Source organism: Chelon labrosus, assembly GCF_963514085.1.
Source record: "Chelon labrosus genome assembly, chromosome: 7".
Taxonomy (NCBI): domain Eukaryota; kingdom Metazoa; phylum Chordata; class Actinopteri; order Mugiliformes; family Mugilidae; genus Chelon; species Chelon labrosus.
The window spans coordinates 12,708,047-12,731,444 of record NC_140343.1 but is presented as its reverse complement, the minus strand read 5'-3'; the positions used below and the strand labels follow the sequence as shown (position 1 = coordinate 12,731,444).

Genomic DNA, 23,398 nt, shown 5'->3' with positions numbered 1-23,398 from the left:
TGGCAGAGAGGAAGCATGCACATATTTAACTTTGTGATGAATCATCAACCAAAAAGGCCCTCATGATCCAGCAAAACAGCCTTTTGCCGTTCAGAAGGAAAATGTGTAATCCTGACCCTGGAAACCGCAGTTAAAAAAACAGTCTCACCGCAGCGTCTTGTTTCATAGCATTTTTTGGAGATTTCAGTCTGAGCAAATAAAGTGAGTATAAGCTCGATTTTGTATTTTGACCCAAATGTATCCTCATAGAAAAGTGCCATGGCAGCTGTAACCGCCATGTGCTGAGGACAACCATGAGACATGAGATCTGTGATGATTCTCAGTCGTCCAGTTCAGGGTATATTCACAAACAAGGCTAATACAAAGGCAACTAGACTTGCTGGGTTTCTTGAAGGTGCTTCACCATCATCCAAGTGGGCTCTGAGTGAAATATAACACACTTTTATGGATCTCCTCATATTTAGTTTAGAGTTGCATATATTCACTTGCACCGTATTAATCTGATTTTTATCTGCAGCACTTTAGTTTGTGTTGACTTTATCTGCTTCTAGTTGTTGATGCAACCACTCCAACAAACAGAGTGGCCGAAAAACTAAGTTCAGCAGGTTGCGTCCAACGAGTCTCTCTCAAGCCAACAAACAACCTGCCAGTCAACATCTAAGAAGGTCACAACTAGGTTGTTTATTTTCTGATAACTGATACAGGATAAATGTTATACATTCTATTTTAACACTGATATTTTGCTTTTATTTTCAATGTCAGTATGCAAAAAAAGGACAATGCAAAGTAAACATTTGGTGAAATGAATATGATACATAATTTGACTGCTTCATCAATATTAAACCAATTCATTTTAAGGACTGCGTGTTGCCCTGGTGATAACTTGTTTAGCTACAACACAAAAAAGGGAAAAATACAAAATAACAAAACACAAACATCGAGAGTTGGCTGACAGCAAACACTGTAAGGAACCACATGATCTTTAGTTGTATCAATCAACTCGTGTAGATGCATATATAAAAATACAGGGCCCCTGTTGTATATATGCACATACAGTTATGATGCAGTTACTATAGTTGCAGGGCCTGTTCTGGACCTACAAACAGACAAAATGAAGAGAGCAGGATACACATACATACACACGTTTACCATTATCTCTCCATATAAACACACATAAACCAACCAACCAATAAGCAGAAGGCTGTCTGGCTTCAGAAGCTAAAAACTACACTTGACTTAAAAAGAAAAAGAAAAACAGACATTCACATTTCTGAAACAAATTCCATGATCTCATGACTTCTCTCGTGATCAAACCGTCTGTCCGTCAGTCTTACCAACATTAGTGCCAGAGAAGCTAGAATGATGAAGATGCTGACGATGATGAACTCCGTTTGTGCCATTGTGTCCGTCTCGTCCCATCAATCAGGGCCAAGTTCACTCATTGATTACTCCACTGTCTGTTGGTCCTCGTCTCCACATCAACACTCCTCACGCTGCGCACTCATTCACTGACTCACTTTGTTCCTGCCAGTTTCTTCAGCCATGAGTAAAAGTGAACGAGTGAGCATGTTGTGGAGGAAGGTAGAGAAACGGGACTGCAGCTGTTTGTGTTTAGTGTATGGATGTCCTGTAAGTCCATGCATTTACCTGTGTGTGCGTACTGTGGGTCCATCTCTATGGCGAGGACGGGGCTTTGCTACTGCTGTAATGAACCTGGTATCTGTTCACCGCTTGCCCTTTCAACTCAGTCGACAAGCAGGTAGTCTTGCAGGGGATGATGTCCTCCTCCTCTTCGCCCATTAGCCAGTTCTGCACGGAGCGTTCAGCTGAGGCCGTTACGTGATTGGCCAGCCAGCCCTGGTGCCACTTGTCAAACCGTTCATGCTGGTTCGCTGCCACTCTGTGCTGCGACTGTGGAGGAAGGAAAAACTGTCAGAGCCTCGTCTGTGAGACACCAAACAGGATTTAACAAGCACGGTCGGGTGTTCTCGATGTTGTGCTCACATTCAGCAGAGCACTGACAGCACACACATCGTAGACCGATGCCTAAAATTAAACACAGACTCCTGCCTACCTTCCTGGCCTTGACCAGTGCCCCTCGGCGGTACATGTAGTCCTCCGAGTTCATGACAAACACCATCTTGTGAGTGTTGAGTTTAAATCGACAGTCCAGACTCCCGGCGTTCTCCACGCCCAGCTGGCGGTGCCACTCTCTCCTGCAGCGCATCGCCTCCACCTGCCTCACCTGCCAGCGACGGAAGCGACGCAAGTTCCTGTCGGGAAGGAAAAACCACATTTATTAGATCCTAAAACATATGGCTGTTAACGCTATAAAGCACTATTCACATGTAACACCTGTTGCTTATAGCTCTGGTTGCCTTGGTAACCCTCTTGTATATCCCCACCCCAAAGTCAAACAAGCAGAATATATAAATATGGCTAGTGTATGGAAAGTGTGAAAATTCAAAAGAACACTTTTGTTTAGATCAAATTTGTAAAATATGTTCAGGATATAAATATAGGTTTCATTCAGCGTGTGTGCTCTAGTGACATCTAGTGGTGAGATTACAGACTGTAACCAACTGAATACCCCTCCCTCATCCTTTCCTTTCCAAGCCTGTAGGAGAGCCAAAACCACGAGCAAAACTTCAACATGAAAATGTGAAAGCCCTCTCAAGAGTCAGTGTTCGTCTCTTCTGGGCTACAGCAGAAAAACATGCCAGCTCAACAAGTTGGGCTCCCTGGAAGAGGACCTCCTCCCTACGAAGATACTGCTCATTCCAAGATGATAAAAATAATATCACTAATCTCTGCACACAAATATTATAATTTGTAGCATTTGCCAATCACGTTTGAGACAGTTCTAGTTGCATGCAGCTAAACAGTCAGTGTGGAGAGTGAAAGACGATGGTCCCGTCTTATCCTCTTGGCAAGCAAGCGAACACATTTGTCAAGCACAACCCTTAAACAATGTTGTAGAGGTTTTAAACTGTAATCTGAGTGTAAACTGTCCAGTTGTACACGTTGTCTCTTAACTCCAGCTCCATTCTCATGTGTAAACAATGAGCGTCACACAGAACAATCCTGACTCTGATAACAAGATATCCAGATATCTGCTGGCTTCACCGCAACTCAAACACTGGTCACTGCAACCAGAAGCTAAGTCATCAAACGAAAATTGATGAATTCCCAGACTGGAAAAAAAATAATTCAATTTATAGTCCCTGATGATTATAATTAATAAAAAAACAAACGAACACTATATTCTATTTTTGCTATTAGATCCCTCTGAATCCTACACACTGTTCCTTTAACAGGAGTATAATGACTGGCACAAGTGAACAATTAATTAAACTTAAAACATGAGCCATATTCTCAGCCCCTTCCTTTGGTGCTAAAGCTCTCTAATTAAATTAAAAGGCTTTGACTAAAGTTCAGTCAATAAACCTTACAAAGACGCTTTTGATGGACCACATCGTCTGTTGTGAAAATTTCAGCTAAAGACAATGTTTTGACCTTAAACTGTGCACTAATATGGAGTGTATAGTGAAGCACTATGTTAATGAAGACCACTAAACCCATAAACATCTGTTTGTAACCCGACTGAGCCCTGCAAAAAATGTTTTACTGATCAGCAGGGGATTATTATTTCTTAGTCAAGACTGTCACACAGATGCTGAACTAACTATATGGTCATTTTGTAATTATCAGCTGTGTAGAGATAACAAGTCTCATTTAACGGCCATACCTGGGCAGGAATACAGGTTTGAAGAAGTAGCCCTCTGCTTGAGAGCACAGACTGGACTCTGTTCCAACAAACTGCTCCATGTAGCTCGACAGGCACTGAGAGGAGACAGAACAATACGTTGAATCAATGTTTAACTTCTGAATATTAATTTCAATGTTTGTGAGTGGAAGTGAGTTTATAAATCTTTTTAAAACATGCATTTACCTGAACATCCAGAGGGTCGTCAGCCTGGGCCTCCTCAGTGTCCAGCAGCTCGATGGTCATTGTCACATGGCCCTTGTTTTGGATAAACATCACCTGAGGAAAGAATACAAGACAACAAAAGCAGGTCACTAGAGAGTCAACTCACAACAACTGGATAAAAGCAGGTTTGTATTTTTACAAGATATTAATGTTTACATCACTTATCAAAGCAAGAGAAGGGTACAAGAAGTTTTGGCAATGCAACCAAAGACATTAAAGAAACAGTTTACAGTGCTGTAACACAACCGGCTGGCATGACTAAGCTAATATGGCTAAACACCAGTGAAGTTTAAAAACTGGAAACAGCTACATAAAAAAAACCTTGAATGAAAAAAAATACCTGAACAGCTCCAAGCAGCGTATTTCTACTGCCGAGAAAACGGATGATGATGATGATATAAAATAGCTTCACTCCACCAAACAACAGCTTCAGGGACACATGTGTAATACTACGTTCACCATTCTCACCTTGAAGCAGTTTTCTTCAGCCATGACTCTCTCCGCTTTCCACTGGTAGCTGGTCTCCCAAGCGGCCCTAACACATTGTGAGGACAGGTTCCCCCCTGCTGCCCCCCGCTTCCTCTCCGCCAGGTAAAGATCAACCACCTGCAGGCACACCTCGTCGCTCACCAGGTGCTGCAGCTGAAGTCAAAGCATCAGGGATTAGATAATAACTCTTTAAATGCTGTAAATGTCTTAGTTGTCTCGACACAAACGCTCAGCTTTTCTTACCTGCCGGATGATGTTGTGGATAACCTTGTCGATGGTGAAGCCGATATAAGCGTGGATGGTGAACATCTCTCTCAGTGTGTCTTCATACTGTGTTGAATCCAGGTTGCCATCAAGAAGACTGCGCACCATATCCAGGAAGGCTGGGTAGTACTCCTCCAACTCCACCTCACCTGTGGAAGTAAAGGGATGTCACATGTTGTAGCCAAGTCATCTGCACGGAAATAGGAGACACAGTGAATCTGTTCTGGGCACCCTTTCATTCAGTCTGTTGTGCTCATCTTTGTGCTGACCTATAAATACAAAAAAAACGCCAAACGTTTGATGGCTACAACTTAAATGTGAGAATAAACTGCTTTCTTTAGGATTTAGGATTAGGGGCCCACAGTCTAAAAGCAATTCAAATATATCCTCGACATACAAAACAGCTCCTGCAAATCAGAACACCAAATACAGATATTGTGCTACACTTCCACCTTAACCAAGATAATATTCATCCACTCATTCATTATCTATTACCACGTATCCTCAAAAGGATTGCAGGGGGAGGAGGGGGGGGGGCTTGAGCCTATCCCAGCTATCATCGGGCGAGAGGTGGGGTACACCCCGGACAGGTCACCAGTTTATCACAAGGCTTACAAAAAGAAACATTCACACATTCGTTTAGTGAGCCCACAGAGGCACAGGGAGAACATGGAAACCCCACACAGAAAGGTCCCAGGCTGGTTCGAAATCAGAACGTTCTTGCTAACCACTGCACCACCATGCCCCCAGCTGAAATAAAATAAGACACTAAAGTAAGTTTCTAACCAGTGTCAATCATATAAAGACCTATACAAGTAGGAGGTCTATCATCTTTAAGTGGTTTCTTCATGTTCTGTCTTCAAAGCCACGCTGTTTCAGGTGCTATACGAGCAAAAACAAAGGGCATCAATCTTTGAACACACCTTGAATCAAAACATCCTTCACTTGATCACACAGTAAGACTGAAGCACTATTATTCAGGTCATCCAACATCAGATTTAAATGTGGACGCATTATTAAAAGTAATTCTCTGATTTTCATGGTCATTTATCACAGCTCATGATCATGCTTCATGGACTGCACAGCCACAGAGCTTAATTGCTTACACTAAGTCACCTTAAACAACTGAACTCACTGGGCTGTTTGAGGCGGAGCTCCATGGCGAGGTCACATGCCTTTTCCCTCCTTCCCTCTGCCATCAGCAGCCTCTCTCTGCTCTGCTCAGCTCGGTGCTCCAGCAGCTGCCGTTCAGCTTGTTGGTAAACCCGCAGCAGCCGCAAACACAGAGTTTGGTGGAGCCGCAAGAAGAAGTACCAGTTGTTGTTGACGAAGAAAAGGTTGTAGACGCCGTCCAGCTCCTTTTGGTGCTCTGCTTCAGGGTCGCGCAGGTCAACTTTCTCCCCAGGCACACCTGAACCCATCTCCATGGGTGTAGACCCAGGGGTGGACGAGGCGGTCCCCGCAGGCTGGCTCATGCTACTGGAAGTGGTGGAGGCCTCGGTGTCGGCAGCTTGGGGTGGGCTGCAGCGCCTTCTCCTGGACTCGCCATTGAGGTGGTGTTGTGGCTGTGACTGGGTCTGGGATTGTGACTGGGCGGGTTGGGGCTGAGACTGACTACCTGTGGCTGCTGCTGCTGCTCCTGGTGCATTGTTAGAATTACCATTTCCTCCTCCCCCAACTGCTGCTGCTGCCGCTGCAGCTCCGCCTCCTCCCCTTTCTCTCCCATCCTCAGGCTCAACCTCCTCATCTGTCCATTCTTCAGTATCGCTGAGCTCACCGCGGCGGGAGAAGAACAGGTCGGGGACAAAGTGCTGGATGATGCGCTTGATGTGGTCTTTGTCATCTTTGTGGATGGTGGGCTGACGTTTGACATGGTAGATGATGAGCGAGGCAGCGTCCTCCAGGATCTGTTTGTCATCATATGTAAACACCATGTGAGGCTCACTGGACGAGGCCGCACCTGAGCCATTACGGCTCTGCTGGCCAACTCCGCCCTCCTCTGTGCTCTGCTCCTGACGCTGTGATAGGGAGAAAATAAAACTGTGAAAAATGCAGGAAGAGGAAAGTGTCCAAAATCTAATTCTACAACATATCTCACAAATTATACAAGAATATCCTTTGACATCTTTTCATCACCATTAACGATGGAAGATAAGAAGTTTTACCTCATCATAGACACTTTCAATCTCATTGAGGAGACTCTTTGACCGAAGGGCTTTCATGTCATTCTGTTTGAAGTTGACTCCTTGGTGGTCGAGAGATTTCAGGTAGGCCTTCTCATACTGCTCCCTCCATATCTTATTGAAACCCTGCTGAGCCTCTCTCCACTCTTCCTCCTTTGCTTTCAACCTGGAGAGGAAAACACAGCTTTAATGCAGATACATTACTAAACGCTTGTGACAGGGCGCACCGGGACCTCTGCCCATTTATATAAGAGTCCTAAGGCCCAGACACAACAAACCACATCAAAAGACTACCTGACAAGAGGGATGACTGGGACACTCCCTAAAATCACTAATGTCTGGGCCAAAAAGTTGCACTTGAGCACATCGTAAAAACTACAGACAATGACCAGCTGGCGCATATGTTACGTGCCTGCGCGAAAGGAAAAAACTCTCCAGCAGGTGGCAGAAATCTATCTGGCAGTGACAAGGGAAAACTGGAAGAGCTAGGATTAGCTAGGAAGAGCTACAAACCTGATGGTCAATTCTGGATGGTCATGTTGTGAAAATATTTGTGTATTTCAATGTTCAAATCAGGTGGAGATGAAAATAAGAAGAGCCTGTTTAGTATGCCCCCTTTACTTGACACTTCTTTCATCACTCCCATTTCCGAAGCACTGATTTGTTAAGCTAGGCGGAACAGCGGCATGGTGGTCAGCACTGATGCCTCACAGCAAGAAGGTTCTGGGTTCAAATCCATTGGCCAACTAGGTCTGTGTGGGGTTTGCATGCTCTCTCTGTGTCTGCGTGGGTTCTCTCCGGGTACTCCGACATGCTCATTAGGTTAATTGGTGATTCTAAATTGGCCGTAGGTGTGCATGTGAGTGTGAATGGTTGTCTGTCTCTCTGTGTTAGCCCTGTGCTGCTGAGCCTACCGCCCGATGACAGCTGGGACAGTCGCGACCCTTCACAGGACAAGCGGTCACAGAACGCTCTTAACCCTTACTGATGGTGCTCTCTGCCACTTACTGATGCAATTAAACACATCCATCATACTGCTTAAACCTCCCAGCTGGCAAGATAAATGAAAACACGCTCTAACTTCAATCAACACATTCACAATGACATCAAAATTAAAATCCATGAAAATAATGATAAAATAACGTTATTGCACGTGCTTATAAAAGTATAAAGTACGCAAGAATCCTTAAATTGTCTTCACAACATGACACATGTCCCTGCAGACGCTGGTGAGGTTTGAGGTATTAGAATCCAAACAAAAAGAGACAGAACTGACCTCTTCAGCACCACAGGCACAGCGGTAGCAGGACTCCTCTTCAGTCCCTCAATGATCTCAGGGGCTTTGTCTCCATAGATACGATACACAGCACGGCGCTGGATGACTTCAGAGGTGCCGCCCAGGCAGTCGTCTAATCTGAATCGGTCCTGGTCCTCTGGAGACAGGCGAGACAACTTCTTCTGGACACTCTCTAACACCCTGATGGTAGCCAGGTTCGTCTCCAAAACAACATCCAGCTACAAGTATGACAGACAAACAGACAACTCCATTAAAATCAGAAAGGTCAGAAAAAGAAACACTGAGCAAGTTGTGATGTTTGCACAAAGTTTTTTTATCAACTTAAATCGAACCCTTGTCAAAATTGACATACCTCAAATCTTTCATCCTCGCAGCGATGCAGCTGTTCTTCATAAGGAGTTTTCTTCGAGCTGACAAAGGTGGAGTCCTCTGACCAGGAGGGGAAAGACACCCAGGTGTCGTTCAATACCTGAACACATACAACATGAAGATGTATTAAGTTAACCGTCACCAATGGGAAGCTCTTTTCTACAGGAAAAACAATTATATCATCTTTCATTTGCCAGGGTTCAATGTGTTCATGAGTGGGTTCCTGTTTTTCTTAGATACACAAGTGTGTGGGTGACCAAAGGCACAGTCCTGTCACTGGCAACACAATGTTTTACTGATCTACAGGTGGCAGTAATGCACTAGAAAAATGCAGCAGTACACCAGCAAAGGCGGGAATTAAGAAAACTGCTTGCATGAACAAAATTATATCAACCAAATTTCTTTCGAGCCTATGAGAAAAATCAACAAGTGTTTTATGAGGAACAAAATGAATTCAGCGGTTTGTTAGACCTCAAGACACGTTACATTTGACACTAAAAGTTCACAAAAACGTTGCCTACAACAGGAAATCTTTAAGCCATGCAATAATCTAGTGAAATCTCTTTAGTAAAACGTAAGTGGGTGTACCTCCTTGCACAGTGCAGTGCGCCCGCTGCATTTAGGCTGCTGGTAGGTCTTAGGCAGTGCTCTATAGCTGGACCCTAGGCGCTTGCAGGAGGCGTAATCCACCTCCCTGCCCCCTCCCCCCTCCATGTAGCGATCCGACAGCCCCGACACAGCATGAGAGAGCTCTTTGTCCCCCAGAAATGACTTGAACTGTGTGTACAGTTCAGGAAACTTCCTGGAAGAAGACGGATGAAGTCATGAATGACAGATAAATCAAGAGAAGACCAGCTGGCCTACAGTCAAATATTTACCATTATAATAATAATAATCTGACTGTGCTGTAGACATTGTTATTATTATGCAACGGTAATGGTCATATCATTAACATTTAGATATAACGTTACAAATTCTTAAATTGACCTTAAAGTCTTTTTAAAAAGCTACATTTTAACATGTATTGCCCCTCCCTGCTCTAATGCCTTAAAGCCTCTTCTAGAGGACTTAGACATTAGCATCAAGACTTTTGTCAGGCCCCCCCGCTGTGTCTGTATTAATTCATTTGTGCATCCACTTTTCTCATTTTATCCAGCAATTTCACACATTTATCCAGCTCAATTATCCTTCCATCCACTCACCCTAGGAAAGGAGTGACTAGCTGTAGCAGCTCAGCTCCAGAAACAACCTCCTGGTTAAACAAGGCGATGCAGCGAAGGAAGTTCTCATACACTTCCTGGCTTTTAAAAAGGCGGCGAACCTGAATGATTCGTCGATTGACAAGGAAATTAGACTGTTCACTTCATAAAATAATGCAAAGACAACAACAGAGGAAGTGAAGAAAAAGAAAGGAAGTGTATAAAGCAGAGAGGAAGAAGAATTAACATTACAGTCATAAAAACTGATGTCTCACCTTATCAAAGAAGGAGAATTCTCTTAAGACTCCATGTTTGCCAACCGCAGCAAAGGACTGATCTTTGGTACAGGAATACTTCATTTTTTTCTTTAAAAAAAATAAAAAATAAAAATATCCCCATGAAACTATTTAATGGATCTTTCTAAAATTTAGAAATAATAGTCGCAGGATTTGAGTTGCTTTTTAGGAAGACAGAGTGCTGCTGAAACTTTTAGACATCAATGACATTTGTGCATTGCCCAAGTCAGTTATTCTGAATAGAGACTTTACCTTGAGCAGTGGGGACATGTGCTGCAGAAGTATGGGCCTGGGTCTCTTTTTGTTCTGTTTGGTTATTATGTCCTCTTCGTCCGGCCTTTTCAGCTGCTCTTTCCCCCCTGTCAGCGAGCTCCCTGTGAACTACCGGAGAAAAAACACACAGGACAGATGGGAAAATTTAAATTATACTTCTTTAAAGATGGCTGGCTACAAAAAAAAAAAAATGTATTAACTGATTCTTCATTCTGATAAGTGTCAGGAAACTGAAAAAAATGCAGAAGTTCAAAAGCTTATCATAGAAAAGAAAAAAAAAAAAGCCAAATATTTGCTTCTGACTTTTTGGTACTTTTGAATGGTAATGTCTTAATCATGCACTTTCTATTACTATTTCCAATGGAAAAACTTGTATTTTATTCAGCACTGACTAAATTAAATAATTATCTGTATGACATTTTCAAGCAACAGTCTGGAAATAAAAAAAAAATCTTCTTGGCAATTCAATTTTGAGCTAAATTTATAACACAAGAAAAAGAAAAAGTGTTGACTTGTTGCCTAGTCTGCAAGTGCAAATTGCTTGCGTTCTAATCTTTTAGATAATTATCTGTTTCTGAAGGGGAACATTATTTATGTGTTACTACTTGACTGACCAGCGATCTCTTGGCATCAGGTAAGAATTGTCCAAATTCAGCCAGCAGGTCCTCCTGTCCCTTGAAGAGACTGGCAACTTTAGAAAACACCTCATCTTCTGTCATCCCACTGCTGCCGCGGCTGCCTCGACTCTCCTTCACCTCCAGCTGCTCTTTCTGTGGCAGGAGAGTGAATGGTGTTAAAAAGTGAAGACTCAAAATTGTTTGAGAGAAATAGAGTAGTTCCTTTGGTACTCATGGGCAGTTATGTTGGAGACAGGAATGCTGTCACTGTCCTGCAAGGAACAGGCTGTCGCAGAAATTTGACACTCAATCTATAACATTTGTTTCACAGTTTGGTTCCAGTATCAAATAAGTAAAAGCTATTTTTCCGTCGCTGTAATATTGGTGACAAATACATCTCAGTCAGAGTCTTTGAGGCAAACAGAGATACATACCTGATATGTGTGAAGAATTTCTAGGAAGGCTCTATAAATCTCAGGGTGGTCGAGGAAACGATTTTTAATTTTGTTAACGTAACTGATGGCACTGTCAAACTCCACCGGGCTCGTCTCCGAGGCCGGCGGTGACACAGACGAGGTGGTTGCCTGATTCTGGCTTTCTCTGCTAGTCAGGGGAAGAGAAAGTCTGCTGGGAGGCTCTGGAGGTCCTGCTGAGGCCGAGGACGGTAGGGACTCTGACGAGGCCGCTTTGACTTCACTGGTTTGGGCAGGTCCAGCTTCAGTGGGGGCAGCAGAGGCACTACCTGAGGTCGCAGCCACTGCAGGGGTGGTTAGACTCTTCCCCTGCTGGCCTGGAGATACCTGAACGGAAGAGAAGAAAGATGTTAGAAAGATGACAAGCTGCATGAAGGTGTCTTAATCAAACTTGCATTCAACTCTGTAAAGATTTAGGGATACATATTTGCCAACACAGTACATGCACTTCTATTGGCTGGAGCAATATGGAGACTAAAAAATAATTTAAGGAAAAAAGTGAATTTAAAATGTTTTGCATGTGTAAATGGGGTGCACTGTATGGTAGGATTGTTATGTACCTCATGGTTACATTGTGGGATTATTTCAAAGCAGTATGTACTAAATATCATACTAGAAATTAATAAAATAAAATGGTGGATGATATATAAAGTTATATAATTCCTTGAAAAGAAAATACAGGACTCTGATGTGACCGTTTTTGGCAAAACACATTCAAAGCATGTGAAAGCATGCTCTGAATGTGTGTGTCAAAAAAGTTACAGTGCAAATCTTTACAATCATTCTGTGCTACTTTTTTTTTGCCTCAACTCTTTTTTTTCCTCTCTTTTATCAAGTCATCCATTTCCTAAATGCCAGTGATGTTTTCTTCTGAAAGGAGAACATTTGGTTCGTGGCGGTTTGCTTGAAAAAAAGAAAACAAAAAAAGTATGCAGCATGTTAAACTGAAAAACTGAAAGAGGCCTCAGCATTAACTTTCAGCACTGTCAGAACCAAATGTGAAACGAATTAAAACTGAATGCGAGCTAAGAAAATCGCTTTGAATCAGTATTGAATCACACTGGATGAAAGCAATAGCGTTTTTGTTGCGGTTGTTATGACATCAAACTGCAGCTGAAGTATATACTTTAAGAATCAAACTTTGCTAGAAATTGTTTGTTAGAAGTGCAGCTCTGCAAATTTTGGATCTTTCAGTGAGAATTTAAGTTATGTTTCTTATATAACTATTTGACTGGCACATTTGCTGCAAGACTTTGTTGTGAAACCTTCGTTGGGGGCTTTTGTGAGGCAGACCATTCAGCTGAATGTCACTGCAGCAGAAGCACACTTGTTCCTTCTTAAGAATTTAAAAGTTCTGCTGGAGTAAACATACAGTAGTTTTCAGAACACCGTGAGCATGATGAACTGATACATTTTTTATAGCTTTGAAGATAAATAAAACACAAGTTTCCAGGATGTACTGACTTCTTCTGTGAGAGCATGGGCTTACCTGTGTAGAGAAAGGAGACTGGAGGAAAGCCACCCCATTCTTGGGGACCTCTATCCGATACCCAGGTGGCAGAAAGGCATTAAAGCCCAAGACCAGGTCTGGGTGCCCATGGAAGAGCTGTGACACACGGTTTATCACCCCTGGTGTGTCGATGCTATTCAAGAGAGAGGAGACAAGACATTTTAGCTGTGTGGACGACAGAGAGAAAAAAATACATTTCAAAAAAACAACAAATGCTAATTTACAGGCACATTTAAAAACCCCCAAACTTAAGTTTCAAAATAGGATGTTGACTGATAAGCTCTGAAATGTGTGGTTCATTTTTGGGTAGATATGTTTTGTAATCAATCTCAGCTCACAAGCTCAAACGTCACCGTCTGTACGAGAGTTCATAAAATTTAGTTTAACGTCCTGCATGGAAATTTGTTTCCTGAATTTCACCCATCCACTCTCCACACACACACACACACACACACACACAGTAGTGAGGATACTCAGCGGTCAGCCACAAGCAAACTGTATTATTAAAACTCTGTAACTTCTCTTACTCTTACCTCTGCGACTTGAACTCCTTCATGATGTCGAGAAACTTGTTGTATATGCCGGGATCATTTGCAAAACGAATCTTGACTTGGTCCAAATATGACAAGGCATCTTCAACCTAATCGAAGAGAGACAGGAGAAAAAAAAAAAAAAGTGTCACTTGTCACAATACGTTTCAGTATTTCCCACAACATCCTGTACGACTTTACAGAGATGTTTATTGTCAACACAGCAATGCTACGCTTGGTCTTGTATCTGGTTTTACAGTGAACCTACTTCAAATGCGACAACTGTAAGATATATTAACATTTTTGTTTGCAGAATCTCATCAGTGCTAAACATTATGAGGAAGGTTTACATACACTCACTTTCCAGCTCATAAGGTACAATATGTAACTCTCTCTGCCATTTTAATCACATGCTGAATGCCATAACCTTCATGAAGCTAAGATTTAGTGGACGACTGCTGTATAAGGATGTATTTGTTTTCACTAGTCTACCTAATGAAATGGCAAGTGAGCGTATGCAGGGACTGTTTACTCTCCTCATCGCCAGCTAAAGTGTTACATCAACAACAGATCACCTAGATAGCTGTACATGCTGTACGGTCAAATAAATAAATAAATACATAAATAAATAACTGGGCAAATACAAGAAAACACCTTACAGCTTTCTTTATCTGCCGGGCTAGTTCGGGCAGCGACGGGGAAATTGCGCACAAAGCATTGTCACAACTAGTGCATATCTGAAGAGGGTTGTTGTAGCTAACGTTAGCCAACAGCCAGTCAACTGTCGATAATAACTCCACCAACACTTAACAACACCTACCCGCATACAAATTCATACAACACGGGAGCACAGCTCGTCCCTTTGCCAACAGTGTCGTGTTGGCAAAGAGCACTAGGTTATATTAAAACACTGCGATAACAAAAGAAATGTGTAATGAAGCCGCTAATCAAGTGAAATAGCCGTTCTTTGGCTAGCCTGGCTGACGTCCTCCACTTTGTTCAGGGTGGCTGAGAGAAAAAAAAAAAAAAAAAAAAAAAAAACGAACAAGGAGGAACTTCCCACAACCGAGGTCTGAGTTAATGTCTGCGCTCTGTAGCTGCTGCTGCTGCTGCTGGTGTCGTAAATAACAAAGTATCTCTAACTGTGTCACCCGACTGTCACTCACACATCTATTAATGAATTACAGCGTTCACGTCTAACCTCAAACGTCAGTGTTTAGCTGTTTAGCAATGAATTACTTTTAATAGGCCAGCGAGCTAACTAACGTTAGCCAGCCGTTGCTCTCACTACTCTCGACGACAGGGGAGAAAGAGAAAAGCCTCAAATGCAATGAAGCGACGAACAAAATGGTTCTGACTCTGAGGGACTTTTCCCTTGTCGTGTCCGTTGTCTGCTTACCTTCAGCTTCTGGAAGTGCTGCTGCTGCACTTGCTTTTGTGTTATAACGTAAGGCTTGTCTTGGATTTGGTTTATTTGCTTCGCGGTGCTGTGCGCCTGAATCTTCGCCATTATCCCGGCGAGGGGAGGCTCGGAAGCCGCTACCACAACTTAAGAGGGAAGCTTCGGTGTTACCTCCAGTTGTTGGCTAGCCGACAAACCTCGCTCTCGGTCGGGAAGCCAGCCTGCCAGCAAGCAACCCTACTTTGCCTAGCTGGACAGTCGCGGGCACAGAGGCGAAAAAAGGACGGGAAATCCAGCAGAGTGGAGGGTGATGACAGACAAGCTGCTACTCGCTGCGACTTTGATTAAACATCACCATCGAATTAAACAAGCTGAGGCAAGGAGCGTCGGAAAATAAGCTCAGGGACAATGGTTGCCGTTTATCGTATTTAAAATAACTATCGACTGTCTCTTTAAATTCGGCGGCAGCGGTCTGTCTTGGCGTCCGGAAGCTCGAGTAGGAGTGAAAAATTGAAAAAAAAGAGGAGTGAAAAATTGAACTGCGCAGCCGCAAAGGTGGGCGGAGCTAAGCTCACAAGAATCAGATAGCTCCACTCCCCCTTCACTGCTACAAAGGAACAATGTAGCTCCATGCTAACCGTGGCTACACCACACTCCACACTGTGCCCACAAATACCAGATCAACCATGGACGGAGCCCGGACTGCGACACTGATCAACACCGACTTATTGACAGACATCTACAGCTCCTCCAGGAGGCATGTGAACAAATCCAGCTTGGGCTTAGCTTGTTTTCCCAACCCAGGAACAACTGACACAACTTCATTTTGTTTTTAAGGAAGACACAAGAACAAATATGTGGATTTAAAATTATTTATTAATGACTGTCACATTGAAAACCATTAGTAGTGATGATGGGTATGAAACAGAGTAAACGTGATTTAGCAACCACCATTTGTGCATTTCCTATCTACTGCTGTGTGGTCATTTTGCCACTGAAAGGTGCTAAAATATGCTCCGTCATATTTTTCAACTGAAGGCCATGGCAGCTAGTTTCCACCTCTGCAGCCACTGCTGATAAGTCAGCCCTCCTTTACTGACCTCTGGCAGGACATGCTGGGCTGGTTTATCCCACCTACATGTAAAGACACACATAAAACAACAAATTAACCAGAGAGCTACACGAGTGAGGGCGTGAACTAAAAATAAAACATGGTCCTTCTGGAAAACAGTGCAATAAAAGCAGCAAGAGTACAAAATTAGACACATTATCAAATGCAAAAATAACATAGGTTTTCCAGACAACTCATTTGGAAACTTGTGTAAAAATCTTCATATTCTAATTAGGTTGTTTGATGCAAATATTCTTGAAAAGTTTGGCTTTCTGTTCACTTTTATTTTCACTTGTAGATGTGGTTCAGTCAACATGGTTAGACAGAAAAGAGCTGTGTCTTAGGGGGGTGATACCTAGATCTCAGCAAGATAATGTAAAATGTTTAACAATACAAATTAAATGATGCATCCAGATTGGACACTACTGAATTGGGTGCACTTACTGTATTAAAATAGACTATCTACTTCAGAAATATGCCTCACCAGTAGGAGATTGCAGTCTTGACTTGGTCCCCATAAGATAGGCCCTGTGCACAGCGTTGGGTGAGCCCTCTGACTCGTGGTACCAATGACTTCAGAAGCTTCTGATCCTCCTCCATAACTCTGGACAGAAGAGCTAGGGGGGCATAGCGTAGACAGACAACATTTTTGTTACTAGAACTAAAGATCTCATTTAGACATCCAGTGATACATAGAAACAGCCTGATAAAGCTGCTCTTGATCTGTTCCCCTGATTACCTTTTTGATCAGATGTGTGCAGCCGCTGCTCGACTTCCTTCTTAGTTTTCTGCAGAGTAGCAGAAGTAAGTTGTAGTAACTGACGGAGAAAACGCAGCTCGAGCTGCTGGGAACGCGACTGGGAACACAACTCCTCTGGAGCCTGAGGGAGGAAAGTTGGTTTGCATCAAAGGGAGAGAAAGACAAAGAAGAAGAAATTCAGTGAAATTTACTGCACGTGCAGAAAAGGAAAAATTACACAGACGCTGTAAGAGCTGAAGATAATCAGAAAATGATGGCTGTCAGCCACTTCATCAAAACCCCTCTGGGAACATTTAAAGAGCAACTGCCTGCACAAATTTTATAGAAAATACTTCTGTAGAAATATAGCAGCCACTCACAGGAAAACTTCCGATCTGAGGCTGCATGGTAATATTTATAAGCATCTTAAGGCTAAGACATGAACACAACTGCAGAAGCTGAGTGCAGATCAGCGTGTGCATCCTAACCACTCAGAGCAATCATGGGGAAACTATTTAATTTGTTTACACACATTTACACTTCATGAACACTAATGCACTTTGTTAAATAACATCTGAACTAAAATACGCGGTTGTTTAAATTAAAAAATAAAGTACTCTGTCACAAACACACAAATGAATTGAACAGCTTATTTGCAATATTGATCTGTCAGTTTCAGTTGTCACATTCCCATCTACATACACAGCATTTTTAAACCGTGCTCCCCAGTACACTTGCACACTCTTGTTTTTTCAAGACTTATAGATTTGGTCCATTTCAGTGTCTTCTTCTTGTAGATGAAGATAGTTCTTTATGACTCTGGTTGTACATTTGGGCTAATGTCAGCTGAAGAATGAATCCAGAACCAGTCAGACATGCCCTTGTTGGTAATGTGCAATGGAAAATATCTCAAAATACTGCACAATACTATTGATCAAGATCACAGTCACTTTTTTACTTTTATTTTTGGGACACTGTGGTCAGGAGACCGATGACAGGAATGAGAGGGAGTAACATGCAACAACTGCTCCTGGACAGCTGTAGCTGAAATTAAATTGCTTGAAATTAATTAATGAACCACAATTATGAATGAGTACCTGAATCAGAACACAGAACAGTTTAACTTGAGTATTTATTCTTGCCCTGGGAAGAAGACATTGTTATAACAGATTATACAACACTGTACGCCAACACTAACCTTGTACAAAGGAAATGCAAGGCTCTCACACAAGCTGCTGAAGGTCGGGGACAGCAAACGATTGATGGACAACCACGATGCAGGAATTCTTTGCATTCTGAAAAAAAAAAAAAAGAGGAAAAATTATTTTCTATTTTTGCACAGTAACTGTACCCTCCTAGATTAAGGTATTGATTTTCAGTATAAAACCATTGTCATTCAATCTCAATTATACATTTAAAATAAAATAAAACCTCTAAACTTAATCAAAAATCTTACCCTTCAACAGTCCTGCGGTCCAGAGAAAGAAGCGAAACAGTTCCCAGCTGTTTGGCCTCCTTAGAAACACAGTTTCTTAGACTGTTGGCAGCTCTGATGACATCTTCAAACTGTGGCACAACATTGCTCTGAATGAATTCCTGTATCTGAAATAAGACAGAGGGGAAAACCCTTAAGATATGCCATAAAAAATGTGATTTTGTGGAAAAAGCTTCTACCCTAAGGAGACCATAACATTAGTTTCACCACAGAAAGGAGGGGAAAAAAATCATAAAGTCATAAATAGAGAACATCCAGACCTCTCTGTGAAGATGAATCAGCTGTGTCTTGGCTGTTGAGTTCTCCTTAATCAAACCTCTGATCTGTTCTTGTCTGAGATCCTGCAGAGACACAAGAGTAAGACATGCTTACTGACATGTTGCTGAAATACTGACAGCCCTTGACTTCACAAATCAAACCAATAGGTTTAATTTTACACATATATAAATATATATTCTTAACAACACTTACAAAACTGATACCAATACGTGGAGAAGAAAAGAAGCCTGGCAAAAGAGAAAAAAGTCTTGTTTTGTCCATTAACTCTCACCACTAGTTCTCTGAAGTCCAGAATGCTTTGCCACTGGCTATGGAGTTTTCTTAGCGCCTCTTGTCGGCTTCTGGCATGTTGGTCAAGTTGGATACAGTGGTCTCTGATATGATCCCTGGCTGCTGCCTGCATCGCACACTGCAGTTCCACATCAAGGGTGGAACTAAAAACAATCCAAAGTCCAAGAAAAATAAAAAAGCGAAGTAAATAAGAGAGTATACAGACAAAATGCAACTAAAATGAAACAAAAAAACAACTAAATGATAACCTATTGTTAAGGCATTGGTCAAATAAAATTTTCTAATTTTATCTGACTTATTTTCTATAATGAGAAACTCTGTCCCAAAGTGCAGTATTATTCAATGAGTAACTATAGATTGCTCAATAAGAATGGACTATGGATGTAAGTCTGCTTACAGTGCCATGGTGTCTTCATGTAGGTCCTCTGCAATAACAGACACCTCCTGCACAGCCTCTTTCTTACGGGCCTCCAACTGGGTTTTGAGCTGCTGTACTCTGGAGCGAGTCTGGGCCAACTCCACCAAACTCTGCTTCACCTCTTCCCAAGCCGCCTGAAACAACAAACACACACCAATTAAAACAAAACACATGGACATAATTTCTTCTGGTGTGAACTTCCTGAATATTGTCATATTATACACTCATATTAGTCCGTGTCTCACACCTCTAAGAGGGAATTAACCGGTGGTAACTCATTGTCCTCTTCTGTAGACACGTCCAGTAGGTGATTGTTTTCATATCGGAACCTGCAGAATGTCACAAAAATGAATCACAATGAAAACACCTGCTGACACAACATGATAAGAGATTACAATCATTTGGTTGTTGTCTTACCGCAGTTGTCTTACATCCAGAGCATCTAGTAATTCCTTCTGCTCTTGTGAAGCTAAATATTGCAGCGCTGAGAGGACATGTTTTTGGGGGTAACTGGCCAAAATGTTCTGGTGACATGACAAGCAATAGCATGTTAAATCAAGGTCAAACACTGAACATAAGAGAATACACGAGTAGAAAAATATTTTGTGAAACACGCCTACCTCCACAGCACTCAGCCAGTACTGAAACAAAGCAGTCCTCTGTTCACGGGGTATACTGATAGAAAAACACAAAGAAGAACTGAAAAAGGAAGATCACATTTAAAAAACTAAAGGTGTCAAATAACCTTTCCACTGTGGTCCTTACTGTTTGGCTGCGTTCTGTGTTTTCAGTTCACTTTCTTGTAAAGACTGAAAGAAGTGGACTCTTTCATCACACAGCTCTCTCACTTCACGCTGAATGGAATAAAGAAAATAAACTGATGATTTCATTCAAGTATTGCAGGTATGTTTGTCTGAATTTAACTTTAGTGAAGGTTGCTAACTGATTGACTATTTTCCTCATTGCCAATTTTAAATGAATTGTCAATAAGCTGGAAAAAGAAAATCAAACGTATAAAACATGTGTCCTTGGTCTATTATAACAAGAAATTAGTCTAGACAAGAAAAGACCAGGAATAATTAATTGATGCATCTCACCTAAGATTCTGATTGAGACATGAATAGCAGTAATATTCAGGGTTACAGGATGAAGAGCACTGTAAACTCAGCTCAGTATTATGCAGCTCTTACCAGGACTTGTGCCTCTGATGCTACTTTGGAGTTGAGCTTGTCATCATCTCTACTGCTGGAAGGCTTGTCATCAAACACCACTTCAATCTCTGATTTTCTGCAACACAAAACAACAAAAGTAAGAGTACGTATTAATAGAGTGAATTTCTATGCGATTTGTGACAGATGTGGAAAGGATCTCAATTAAAAGCTTTGTTTTTTTGCCTTACCTAGACATCTGTTCCAGTTCCTGACAGTGCCCACTGATTTTTTGCATGTCTTCAGAGAGCACATTGCGGACCTCGACGCTACGCTGCCCGAAGGCCTGGAGGAACAGCTCTCTGCGTTTGCAGTCCTCCATCTGGGCCCAGGTACGACTGATTGACTGTTCTGTATTATAAAAGAAATAGAAATCCTCAGCAATATTACAACTATTCAAACACAGAAAATTTCAAGAGAAAATAATCTTGTCAACTCTAAAGATTTGCCTGCAGTATCTTAAGTAGTACAGTATTAAGGTTTGAGACTCCTTGAGACCTCAAAACATCTTTATCACAGTTTTCTGATATTTTAATAGATATGTAAACATGTATCTTATTGACAAAAATAATAAGTATCGGAAAATGGAAATATTTGTATTCTCTTCTAAAGTTAGTACTCACTCGATATTTTAAAATGAAATATAATACAATAAACAGAATTAATCACAAATGATGCCCCGTCCACACCATGAGTGACTAACCTTGTGCGGCCACCTGTTCCCCTGTTCCACTGATCTGAGAGTCCAGGTGACTGATCTCAGCTTTCACCTGCTCTATCTTCCTCTGGAGCTCTCTCCGTTTTGCAGTCTCGCTCTGACCCTCAGCATCCTTGAGCTGAACATGCAAACATACCAATTGACACAAACACGCTTTCTGTATACTGAAACGCGGGTTTGTTAATCACTAGTGAGATCACAGAAAATAAATAATTTATAACTACAGGGGGGAGGGGGGAACAAATTGTAACCTACCTCGTTATCTTGTAGTACTTTGTACCTTGAAGATCAAAATGTTAAGGAGATTACTGGATATTAGAATGTATAAAGTCTACATTTATTGGACAACATGGCTAAAAACAGCATAAATCCTGCTCTAGACAGGTGCCGACTCTTCACACGCTGACCATGTTCTTAACATGCAGGGAGTAGTGAGGAAAAGACCGGTTGTCTCCGGTTTGAGTAATCTCTCATTGAACTTTAGAATCTGACATGAAGTTGAGAAGTCCACAAAATATTCAGTCATGTCCAAAAAGGATACCACTGAAGGTTGCCACGCATAATCCTCACATTCCTAGAAAAAAAAAAAAAAGACAGTCAATAAGCTACAATTAATTGTTTTTCCCTCATCAACGTGAGATCCATACAGGCGAGGGACTGCAGTTTATTTACAAACGATAAGGTGATTTATGGGAAGACATAGATTAAATCAGCAGCACTCTAGGCATTAGGTTAATGACCAAGAGGTTAAAGAACAACAACTGACCTCTGTTGATAAACATGTTGGATTATATATTTCCATATTGACTTTCCTGTGCCAACACAGAGCCTGGAAAGCAAATCATCAGCATTAGTTCAAAGTTGCACATTTTTAATTGTAAAGAAGTTCAAGTAATACACTAATAAACGGTAAAGCAACGTTATATACTCACGTTTTAAAATAGCTGTCATGAGGCAGGCTGTCCGGGGGGAGATTAAACTCTTCCGTCGCCCAGCGTTTCAACTCCATCACAAGATTTCTGTCCGCCATCCTGACATCAACAACAACTTGCAGCGGGCTAGCTAAACCTGTCAACAATAGTTAGCTAGCGTTGTCATCTAGGGTAGTTTGCTTCAGTCGCTGGCAGCATTTAGCCGATTACAGTCCTTGAAATTACACCGCGCCCGTGAAAGATTTGTCTTTATTCTAATAAACCAAAGTAAAATTCGTAATAATAATATTTGTTTACTTTGAACACTCGAATTTCCAAGTTCCCGCCCGCTCGGAACATTTCCGGTTTGCGCTTCCGTTTTCTACTTCTTCTACGTTTATTTAAAGTTACTGGCAGCGGAAATTCCAAATACTGACACCAACTGGTATGATGGTTGTCATGGCAATTGCGGAGATGGTTGCCATGGTGATTACTGGTGATATTTCTTGTTTTATATGGTCAATGGATGTTAAGCATATTAAAAATTAGATGACTGACCCTTTATATAGTTACATTTATTAACAAATGAAATACACATTATATATATATATATATGTCTTTCCATAAGTCACCTTTTGTGTCTTTTTTTCCCTAGGAATGTGAGGATTATGCGTGGCAACCTTCAATGAACCTTTTTGGACAGGAGGTATCATCAACTGGCTGATGATACGACATTATTTAAAAAAAATTATGTTTTTAATAATTTAATAATATTTTTTTAAAATAATGTCTCGCAGATACGTTAACCTATTGATTTGATACATACTTTCTCTGCTGCATCTGGATTTTGCTTGAACATAAAGAAATGTGAATTGCTTACTCTTTAATATTGTGACATCCCTTTTATTTGTAATATACCTGTAAAAGACTCTATTACCTTAAATTGAATAAAACAACCCATCTTCAGTCTGGAACTTCATACCAAACTTTATTTTTTTCTAAATTAGGAGGCCTAAACTTATAATTCACAGAATTTACCCATCTAAGATGCAAATTGCTCGTTCTGTGAAGGACACCCTGAAGATGTTTTCCATTTATTTTGGTCTTGCCCTTTCTCTACCAAATTATGGATAGATATTTGCAACTTGCATTCTACTACTTCTTCTACTTGTATTGAACCACATGTTTCCTTTTGCCTTGAACATATATTGTTTGGCTTCATTGACCATCCATCTGCAAAAAAAGCAAAAAACAAAAACAAAAAACAATTCTATATCATTAATCTTATTAAACAAATAGCCAGATAGCATATCCACAAATGTCGATACACTAATC

The 23,398-nt window shown here is 41.5% G+C and overlaps 2 protein-coding genes across 4 annotated transcripts; both read right to left on the bottom strand.

Moving 5' to 3' along the window:
- Positions 1–658: 658 nt before the first annotated feature.
- On the bottom strand, positions 659–15,347 carry sin3b (SIN3 transcription regulator family member B). 3 transcript variants are annotated; one of them, XM_084549111.1, is made up of 19 exons: positions 14,891–15,347; positions 13,495–13,601; positions 12,941–13,094; positions 11,413–11,778; positions 10,976–11,131; positions 10,341–10,469; positions 10,068–10,157; positions 9,796–9,947; positions 9,182–9,395; positions 8,577–8,693; positions 8,204–8,442; positions 6,910–7,093; positions 5,880–6,762; positions 4,724–4,893; positions 4,460–4,633; positions 3,953–4,045; positions 3,749–3,843; positions 2,075–2,273; positions 659–1,911 (listed from the first exon to the last, which is right to left on the bottom strand). In XM_084549111.1, the coding sequence occupies exons 1-19, from the start codon at positions 14,999–15,001 to the stop codon at positions 1,675–1,677; spliced, it is 3,870 nt and encodes a 1,289-aa protein (XP_084405237.1). In that variant the 5' UTR covers positions 15,002–15,347; the 3' UTR covers positions 659–1,674. The 3 variants fall into 3 exon arrangements, with proteins under 3 accessions (XP_084405237.1, XP_084405238.1, XP_084405239.1); XM_084549112.1 differs by having other exon boundaries at positions 9,796–9,914; positions 14,891–15,346; XM_084549113.1 differs by lacking the exon at positions 14,891–15,347 and adding an exon at positions 14,312–14,467.
- Positions 15,348–15,739: 392 nt separating this feature from the next.
- On the bottom strand, positions 15,740–22,363 carry haus5 (HAUS augmin-like complex, subunit 5). Its single transcript, XM_084549115.1, has 19 exons — positions 22,085–22,363; positions 21,919–21,981; positions 21,694–21,726; positions 21,408–21,432; positions 21,138–21,270; positions 20,626–20,785; positions 20,417–20,513; positions 19,992–20,080; positions 19,847–19,901; positions 19,644–19,750; positions 19,474–19,555; positions 19,206–19,360; positions 18,789–18,951; positions 18,499–18,579; positions 18,200–18,345; positions 17,942–18,038; positions 16,744–16,885; positions 16,489–16,621; positions 15,740–16,027 (listed from the first exon to the last, which is right to left on the bottom strand). The coding sequence occupies exons 1-19, from the start codon at positions 22,180–22,182 to the stop codon at positions 15,922–15,924; spliced, it is 1,965 nt and encodes a 654-aa protein (XP_084405241.1). The 5' UTR covers positions 22,183–22,363; the 3' UTR covers positions 15,740–15,921.
- Between the last annotated feature and the right edge of the window lie 1,035 nt (positions 22,364–23,398).